The sequence below is a fragment of the Panonychus citri genome, unplaced genomic scaffold, assembly GCF_014898815.1.
Source record: "Panonychus citri isolate SS breed McGregor unplaced genomic scaffold, ASM1489881v1 Contig00112, whole genome shotgun sequence".
In the NCBI taxonomy this organism is placed as follows: domain Eukaryota; kingdom Metazoa; phylum Arthropoda; class Arachnida; order Trombidiformes; family Tetranychidae; genus Panonychus; species Panonychus citri.
In genome coordinates this window covers 107501-117873 of record NW_026515517.1, presented here as the reverse complement: position 1 = coordinate 117873, position 10373 = coordinate 107501, and the positions used below count along the sequence as shown (strand labels likewise).

The 10373-nt window shown below is 34.8% G+C and overlaps 1 protein-coding gene across 1 annotated transcript; it reads right to left on the bottom strand.

Annotated features, from left to right (window-relative positions):
- Nucleotides 1-1749: 1749 nt before the first annotated feature.
- Nucleotides 1750-3120, bottom strand: LOC128389979 (uncharacterized). Its single transcript, XM_053349635.1, has one exon. It carries the CDS (start codon nt 2805-2807, stop codon nt 2358-2360), a length of 450 nt encoding a protein of 149 aa, XP_053205610.1. The 5' UTR covers nt 2808-3120; the 3' UTR covers nt 1750-2357.
- Between the last annotated feature and the right edge of the window lie 7253 nt (nt 3121-10373).

Below are 10373 nucleotides of genomic sequence, written 5' to 3'. Positions count from 1 at the left end.
CAACAACTACTACTACTGCCACTAACTATAATACTAGTGATACTATTACTACTAATACTAGTGATACTAAAACAACAAAAACAGGTACACCGTCAAATCAAGAAACAAGGTACAGTAACAAAAATCAATGTTTCAAATGGAAAGAATATTTAATTTTTGATCCATCAATATGGAAAAATCAATCAATAAACAAGTTAACCTGTTTCATACGTGCACTGGTAGATGCCAACAGTTCTGCTGATACGATTGAGGCAAGATACAAAGCTTTCACCAATGCAAGTTTCAAAACACCCCAATTATCACTATACAAAAGTGGTAAATTTTCACTTGCTCGTACAAGTGTAACCGGATTTGAAGCATACGGACTATACCAAACTGCAATAATGTCAGAATTGATACCTGATAATACAATCCTTATTCCGAGTATCTTGTATGATATGGCAAAAGCTGCAGCATTCGATTTGAATCTTGTTGCTGTGAAACGAGATCCAGTTTTCTATAATACTTCACTTGGTGTCTTTAAACCGATACGTAACAATGATCCAAGTGTACGAACACTTGTACTCCCATACGGTTGGGGTATACCTTTCCATCAAGACATTGATGGTGATAAAAATACGATATACTTTCTACGTCGCCGATACAATATTAGCAGCAGCAGCAGCAGCAGCAGCAGCAGCAACAACAACAACAACAATTCTAGTGTCAGTAGTAGTAGTAGTAGTAGTAGTAGTAGTATGTCTACCCAATCTTATGGTAATGAAGGCAGTGGCAGCAGCTCCGCTCATCATCATGATCAGGCATATGATTTTACGGAAACATTTGAATTTAAAATTTCAAAATTTGAAATGAATCGTGCACATTCGCGCGTTTTATCATTACTTGGTGATTCACGATATTCGTTATCAGAAAATGTTCGTACTCTGGTACATCGGTGTCCACAAGTTTTTCAGGATAATGAATTCTGGAAGAAAACACATAGATATGGTCCACAATTTATGGCTGATGCAGGAGCCTCATATTACCGAGAAGAGTTTTCTTCCTTCAAAGAGATAGCACGGTGCGCATTTGCCCAGCCAAATTTAAATCTTTTGTCAATTGATGATGTATTGATTGAAAATGAGAGATCAACGTTTCCAATACACGATACAACAACAACAATACATCCTGGTCATACGAAACTACAAGATTGGGTTGACAGTAAAAGTAAAGGTAATCCAGAATCTATAAAGATGTTTCTTTCCTCGATGAGAACAAGTAAACTTTTCAATGCTCCTGAACAAACTGATGCCATTTTGAACCAATATAACAACTATTCACAGGGTAATCAACATCTACGACATCATGGTAAAGAACAATTTGTTGCGTTTTACAGTATGCAAGATATGGTAGTCATTACCAACCTTGTCTATCTGAATAAACTTTTACTAGCTGACCTATCCTGCTACCCTGGTCTTTATACATATATTTGGCCTGAAGCAGCTCTAATTTGTTTCACAAATGACCTGATTGCTAACCTGTCAGCCTGAACAACGTCTTCGAGAGGCCAAAAAGAAAGAAGAACGTAAGCTATTGATTGTTGGAACATGACTCACTGACTTGCTGACTAGAGTCACTACAATGTAATCAGTATGACAGTGTTTGTAGTAGTACACAACATATTGTTACAATAAAGCAAACGAATGGAAATGGAATGACGCGTAAAATGTAAAGAAAAAATTGTATTGCTAGTCGATCGGTTTTAATGATTAATGTATAATGCTTTATTGTTTTTCAGTAAATTTGAAGCAATACATGAAAAAATATTGTGTATGTGTATGTGTTTGAGTTTTTGACGTGAGTCATCAGGTAGAAGGGCTCTAAATTTTTGTGAGAATGTAGATGTTTTTATGTTTTAATGGAGATTACTGAGAATGGTGACGTATTATGACGTATTTGACGTAAATATCAGGATAAGCAAAAAAGAAAATAATCAAATAATAATCAAAGAAAAAGCGGAAAGCAACTAGTGCAATGTTTGACCTACGTACACATCCACACACACACACACACACGACAAAATTATTAATGAATCATTAAACCACTAATCACCAATCCCGAGAAATCATCTGGTTCCGGAGGCGTCTTAAAGTCTGCCCTTTTTTGCAGTTTAACAAATCAATCAGCAATATAAAATAGTTATAAAATGTGTGCAAGTGTGTGTGTAAGTGTCTCTGTGTGTGTGTGTGTGTGTTTGTTAAAACATCCAAACTACAACAACAACTACTACTACTAATATTATGACTTGCATATTGGATGAACTGAATGGTAATCTAATTAGTTGACATTAGTTGTTTGGATGTTTTTCAACACCAAATTTAAACGTTGGTTTGATTTCCAAGTCCTTTCGAGGCGCGATCCGTAGTATTCAATATTTGATCAGGCTCAATGGCTTCAAACTGTGGATGGAATACTTTCTCAATTAACAGTTGGCCAATTCGATCACCACAATTTACAGTGAAAGGTTCACTGGAATGATGATTGTACAGGACAACATGTATGTTACCACGGTAATCAGCATCAATAACACCAGCACCTACTTCAACATGATGTATACATGACAAAGATGAACGTGAAGCAATTCTTCCAGTGTATCCGGCAGGCAGTGCAATAGCAATTCCTGTCGGAATGATTGCTTGACCACCCGCAGGTGGAATAATAATGGGTTCACTTGAAGAACTTGCCAAATCGTATCCGGAGCTCTGGTCACTAGACCGATAAGGTTCAAGTGCAGTTTCACATAGTTTACTGTATTGAAGTTTATCCATTGCAAAACACTTTTTTTTCTAACCAGAAGCTATACCGAGAGAGAGAGAAAGAAAGAAAGAAAGAAAGAAAGAAAGAAAGAAAGAAAGAAAGAGTCGAAAAAGTGTAGTAAACGCTTGTTAATACTACAACTACTATACTATAACACAGATTACCAATGAGATGATGTAGAACTCTTGTAAAAGTTGAAGTGACCTTTTAGGTGGTACGTTGTCCGCTATTTATATGTGCTCAGGCAAAAGTAAAAATGGATGGTTTTTGTAGAAAAAGTGTGACTGCATGTTTAAAAATATCAACCTCTTTTTTTGTTGAAGGGAAATTTCTATCGGTTCGTTTTCTAATAATTTGGTATGATGCATTGATTTCATAAATTGATCCAACGGTTAACTGTAATTTTTTTGGATTACCAATTGTACCGGGAAATAGTTGCTGTTCACTTGTATAGAAAATTCCGTTTGCTTGTAGTTGTACATCAATTGATGGTTCTTTAAATTTAATCAATTGATTGTTTTGGTAAATGATTAGACCATCAAAAAACCTTGTATCATAAGTACAAGGTATTGGTGGTGGATACCATTCTTGTATGTGGAGTGGTTTTCCTTGAATAGTGTGATCACCAGACACTTTCAACAAAGGATGATGATAGTCTTTATACAGTGATGATGATGATGGCAACGACGACGACGACGTCTGGAATCCCTTTGATAAAGTCACATAATTCTCCGGACATGGATCTAGGCTTATTCGGCTCTTACCAGTGTTTTGTGGACCCGCCAGAATACAGGTCCGCAGGTATGACAATATATCTATATTTGTTTGTCGGTCAACAGTGTACGGTTTACCACCTAACATTGTACCTAAACATTCAACAATAACAATTGAATTGACCATTAGCTCAACTTGAAAACAAAAGCGTGCTAACCATGTCAACTGTTTCTGTGTAAACTTTTCTTCAAGTTCACCACTAATAGGTAAAATTTGTATTTCACAACCATCTTCACAGATTGCACAAACCCATTTGTTGCCTGTTGTTGTTGTTGTTGTTTTTCCATCATACTCATCATCTGCGTTTCCCTGATGGTTATTCTTACTACGACTTGTTGTCGACTCTTTCTTTTCTTCTTCTTCTTCTTGGTTTTCTTCGCTACGACACCATATTAGTTTTGCTTTAACGCCATCCCATTTGTATGCCCAAAGAATGTGCTCCTCATCAGCAATTTTCCATGATGAACCTTTTAAAATATCACTTTCAGGTTTGACTGTCTGTTGTTGTTGTTGATGTTGTTGTTGTTGTTGTTGTTGTTGTTGTTGAACTTTTAATGCCGTGAAAAATTGTAACTTGGGTGGAACCATAAAAAAAAGGTCTGAAATACACATGTTATCAAAGGTAACATTGATAAACCCATGCCACACCATTTGTGACATTAAATGTTGTTCCAAAAGGTGCAATGTGTCCAGCTCAAGTGATGCCGTATACTCAATTTCTGCTGAAACATTATACCGTACTCCATATCTAGATTCAATTTTATTAAGACTTAATCTTACCATAAATTCAGTAGGACAAGTTGTTCCTGGTACAGACATTGATTGCAAGATGATGTCTTCGGCATCATCACATTTTTCATCATTATTCACATTAACATACAGCGAGTCGGTAACCAGATCAAATTTACCGTTTTCCACTACATCTATATCATCATACGTAGTGGTATTAGCAGCAGCAGCAGCAGCAGCAGCAGCAGTAGCAGCATCAGCAGAAGCAGCAGACATGTTGGTATGTTTAGTATACATACAGTTTACATCGTCATCATCATCATTATGCGCATTGTAAGTGTAGTATAATGATGATGATAGTTTTTGATTAACAACATTTATCGGTATGTAGGTAAGTTGTCTGAAAATTGATGTTTCAATTTCATTGTTTTGTAAACATTGATCATCAATCGAGATGCTATTTTCGTGAGCAACCGAACGAACTATTGGGAAAAATAGTTTTGACTGTTTCTCAAATCCTAATACATAGCGTTTATCTTTAATCACCTTTTGCTGGAAACTTCGTGAATGACAACGAACATTGTCATTACTGTAGTAAAAAATAACATCATCATAGAATTGACTGTTGTAAGCTGTACACTTTTTTACTTTAGTATTTTTTTCTATAGCGTTAAAATATTCTTCAGGTGCCAACTCAATTACGATTGAACTTTCATGTTCAATGTTTAATTTACTTGTAGTGGTACTTGTAGACATTATCAAACCAACAAGTGTACAGGTTTGAAATAAATGGTACAAATGGCAAATCAAGTTCCTAAGAGATTATGTTTATTATGCTTATTATTATTATTATTATTATTATTATTATATACTTATTGAGTTTGGTTTTGCTTGATTGACACGAGAATCTACAATCCTGAAGGATTGACACGAATACCAGACGAAGAAGATGATGATGATGATGACGGGTATCCAGTTGTTGATGCTGATAATCCTGATGATGATGAGTAAGGTCCTCCTCCAACACCACCTCCAGCAGCAGCAGCAGCAGCACTACCAATATTACTTACATCAGTTATACAATTTTTTATTGTTTTTGATAATATTGTGTAATCCCATATTTTACCAAGTAAAGCACAACCTAACATACCACAACCAGTTATTACTAGATGACTTATAATTTTATCGGTATCATTTATCATTTTATTTATCATTTCTGAATTGCTGATGTTGCTGCTAATGTTTGTATCATTATTATTATTAGTAGTAGTGCCTGTAGAAGGTATGCTTCCAGTAGAAGTTAGGTTATCAGAAGAAGATTTTTGTAGATTTGCAGATTTATTTAATGCTGCTGATGCTGATGATGATCCTGACGATGTAGAAGAGGCAGCAGCAGTAGCAGCAACATTAGAAGGTGTGTTATTGGTTTGTGCCATCAATTTGGCTACTTTACGTTCTTTTCTCCAATTAATAATGAATGCGAGTGTAATGATTAGTATACTTATAGTTAGAAGTATTAAGCTGACAAGTGAAGATCGACGTGTTGCTTTAGCAGCAGCATCACATTCAGGGGTTAAAATGTAACTAATGCTTCTTGATGCCATACCAAAAGCTGATGACATGATTGTTAAACAGTGAAAGTTGTTCTACTGTTCCAGTATAATTGAATATATAGACAATTTTATTTGAAACAAGTTTTTCCAATATTTCATTAACTGTATCATCAAGTTTACAATCTCTATATCGCCGATGCTGACGTTTTTGTTTGTCAAATTTTTCACGTTTACCTATTCTAGAAAGATAGATAGAGTTATCGCTTTTCACAGGTACCCTTATCGTTTGAATTGATGTTGTTGATTGACTGTCACAATTTGAGTCATTTTCAAAAGGCAAGGGTTGCTGTGGTGGTTCCAAAGTATAAAGTAAAACTTGTTCAGGGTTTGCTACAGACGTTTTCATGAAAAGTAATGACCACAATCTGTTTTCTGGTAACTGAATTGTGCTATCACAATCTTTGCTTACAACAAATACACAAATATGTCTGTTGTTGAGAGTATCCATAACTTTGGTACAATGATTACGCCAACTTCAACAACAACAACAACAACAACAACAACAACTCATATCTGGTCTTGTCACATTCATCCAGCTGGTCGATGTAAAATTTATTTTGAACCGTCAAATATTTATGCTGATAACTATACCAATGGCCAGTGTTACCATGTTATTCCATTAACCAGTGGCAAACCATTATCACTTCTAGCGCTACAATTTCGTTCTAAACCGGGTTCCCTTGAATACTGGGAATCTTTCAATGTATCGTCATGTACATGTTTATACTATTCAAATATGAAAAAAGATCAAGATTTCATGTGCAACATTGTATTTCCATTTTTATGTGAACTGGATAGATTAGGTGCAATATATGATAGATATACTGATGATGATGGTGCCAAATCATCTGCCCACTCTAGAAGGTCAAACCTTAAAATCGATATCTACAGTGAACTTGTAAAATATCATTTACTGGTACACCAGGATGGTAAATCTGTTAGTCTTTGTAATAAATATCTACTTCGCTCCAATAAAATAAATAAAAGAATGGACAATATTTACGGTGCTCAACGAACTAGAAAACTTCTTCTTAAAGCTCTGTTTGGTCTTCAATGTAAACCTGGACGTTTTAATTCAACCGATATACCAAATTGGGTGATTGAATATGTATTCATCGATGATATCCAAAAAACCAATAAACAATACCGATACCAATACCCAAAGTACATCCCCTACCATTACCAACAAAAACAACAACAACAACAACAAACAAATAAACGGAAAGAATCAAGTTAACAGAAACCTAACCAATAACCAATTTGGCACACAATGCTCACACAATGTTATCCTTAGTACACGGAGTCTTTGTTCATTACTTGTTACCCATTATCCACATGTAAGTGTTCACTTCAATTAGCATCCATCACTCATCATCAGTTTAGTTATTAGACTATTGCTGAATATGCGCTTATTCCATATGTATCCATTCTATGTCTAGCTCTTTTTTTTCGAATAGATAAAAGTTAGCTTGCTGATGCTAAACATTTAGTGCATTTAGCATTTTTGTATTGAATGACGAATGGCCTGACAAAAGAGAGCGGCTAGCAAATGGTTATTGTAATATGTTATTCTTAGCATATTCAGCAATAATGTTTCATCACCAACTTAAATATTTACTGTTCTTTTCATTTATTATTATGTTTTTAACCTCGCTCCTCAATCAGATTTGGGACTATGTAGCTAAACATGAGATAAGCGTCTTTCGATATGGATCGCTAAGTAATACGGGTGAGTCTTTTGTTAAAACATTTATTGGAAAACGGTGTTTACATTTGTTGCGTGGTCCAGCTGTAATGTATAATAAAAAAATTGTTATCGTAACCAGTAAACATACACTTTTTACCACTGATCTATACCCACTTATTGTTATACGTATTTAAACTTTAAACAATAAGTTGTTATGGTTATAATAGATAGATAGATAGATAGATAGATAGATAAAAGAATAGAAACAAACTACAACAACAACAACAACAACAACAACAACAACAGCAAAGACGACGACGACAACGACGACGACGACGACGCAGCCAACAAAAAACCTCAACATAAATCCTGTATCGTGTTGTTCATAATGTTATCAACTGTGATTGAAAAAATACCCTGTTTATGATTCCTTTTTAAATTTGGTTGTTTGCAGTTGTTGTTGTAACTCAATGATGTTTATTCGAAAATCTCATCAATCACCGATATATACCAAGATGTATCATCATGTAGTTGTAGTATAATTGACGCAAATAAATCACAATACACAACTCTTCTACATACATGTATTTTAATTTTTGAAAATTTGATAGAGATGTAGCTGTTGTTGTTGTTGTTGTTATGTTTCATGTTTTCATAGTTTGGTTTAGCCCCTCTTCGCTTACAAGAAGCGCAATTGTTAAAGTTTCACATCATAATCAAAAACGTTATTCACACCTCTTTACATACTTTTGTAAATTCTCACTTCAACACTTTTGTGTATTAATAAAGCCAAACAATAACTTTGGCACATCTGCTTTAAAAGGTTGATACGTGGACATCTAATTTTCGCATGATTAGCAAAATATTTTTGCCAAGGATAGAAAGATAAAAAAAGCTAGATAGTATTAACTACTACTAATACTATTGTAATCCTGTGTCCTGGTTAACAAAAGTAATGACTGAACTATTACGGTTAATGCAATTAATTGATTCAACAAATGAAAACCAGATGAAAGATTGTTCAACGCGTAGCAGGTATAATGAAAGTTTGAATAATATTGTTATAACTGTTCCAAGCCATTTTGGTATTAGAACAGAACAAGAGAGAAACTTTGAACCAGGAAAAGTTGATTCTTTCCAACCCTTTTACCAACAGTATAATATTGGTATCAAACCATTACACTTGACTGCAGAAGCCTGCCTCTATGCTGATAGTTGTATAAGTTCATCAAACTTGCACCCTGCCAATAAAAGTATGATACCTTTGCTTGATAAAATTGAGGTGACCCCTGTCTCTGACTACTGCATCCATAAACCAATTGGGCACATTCAACGTAGTAATATTGAGCGACAACTATTCATTACAACCTTACCAGAAGAAACAGTTCCACAAAACACTGCTTCTTGTTCTTCTTGTTCTTCTGCACATCTAAATTTTGTCGATCCAAAAAATTACTTCGGTACAGACAATTTGAACTTGAAAATTATACAAAAAAAAGAATACCAAGATAGCAAATCAAGACAAAACCGAACAGCCAATCATATCGCTGATGCTGACCCAAGAGAGATGGATATTTCAGCATTAGATAATAATAATGTAGCCTATGTGAATGATAACAACATAACAACAATAAATCCTAATCTAGATAGCTTGTTGAACAATCAAAAAAGAAAACGAGAAGATAATGAGTACATTGAAAAAAATATGAAGAAACTAAATGAGCATTCAGTTGCAAAGATTCCCAGTACAATTGGTATAAATCCTGAAATTGAGTGTCACACGGAAACAAATAGCAAAGAAAATAATTCAACTGCGCAATCTTTATCGACCCATCACAAAACAGCAAAATCATTACTCTACCCACTTCCCTCTTCTTCTGCAACCAACCCTTCTCCTCCTTCTCCTCCTCCTCCTCCTCCTCCTTCTTCTTCTTCTTCTTCTTCTTCTTCTCTTCGTCCTCTCCTCCTCCTCCTCCTCCTCCTCCTCCTCCTCCTCCTACTACTACTACTACTACTACTACTACTACTACAACTACTACTAATAGTAGTAGTAGTTCTACTGTTCACCAATCTTCATCTTTTTCTTCGCCTTCGTTTTCTTCTCCTGCTTCTTATTTGAATGTTTCAACTACAACTGAAAACCAATCACCAACTGACGATTTTCAAACGGCATTAAACGCTAGTAATCTTGGAATGTTAGATGCAACAAACAGCAAACAACAACAACAACAACAACAAAATTACAAAATATCTAAAACAAATTTTCTACCTGATGCAAATACATTGAAACAATCAAAAGCTGCATTGAAAAAAATAACATCCCAAGAATCGTCTAATCTAACACAAACCCAATGTTCAAAAAATTTGTTTAACTCAATTTCACTTGGTGCGCTTGTACGGCGAAAACTTTACTCTAGAAGAGCAGGTCTAGAATATTCTGATGCTTCTGAAGAAGAAGAAGAAGAAGAAGAAGAAGAAGAAGAAGGCAAAGAAAAAGCCAAAGGTGTGAGTCAAGACTCTGATACCAATGAAGGTCCAGATTATTGGAGTGTTTAACAGTTTGTTATATAATATAGTTGTTTATCAATGCTAAAACTTCAAGCATCAGAAACTTTTACTTTTACAAGTTACACATTAAATTGCAACAACAATGACCGAAAACATTGACAGTTTTACTTACAAGCTACAAAATAATTTTAATTTTGCTACAACCACGCTATTTGGAGTATGTTTGTTTTACTATTTAAGCAAGGGTAATATTCTAACTAATTTTC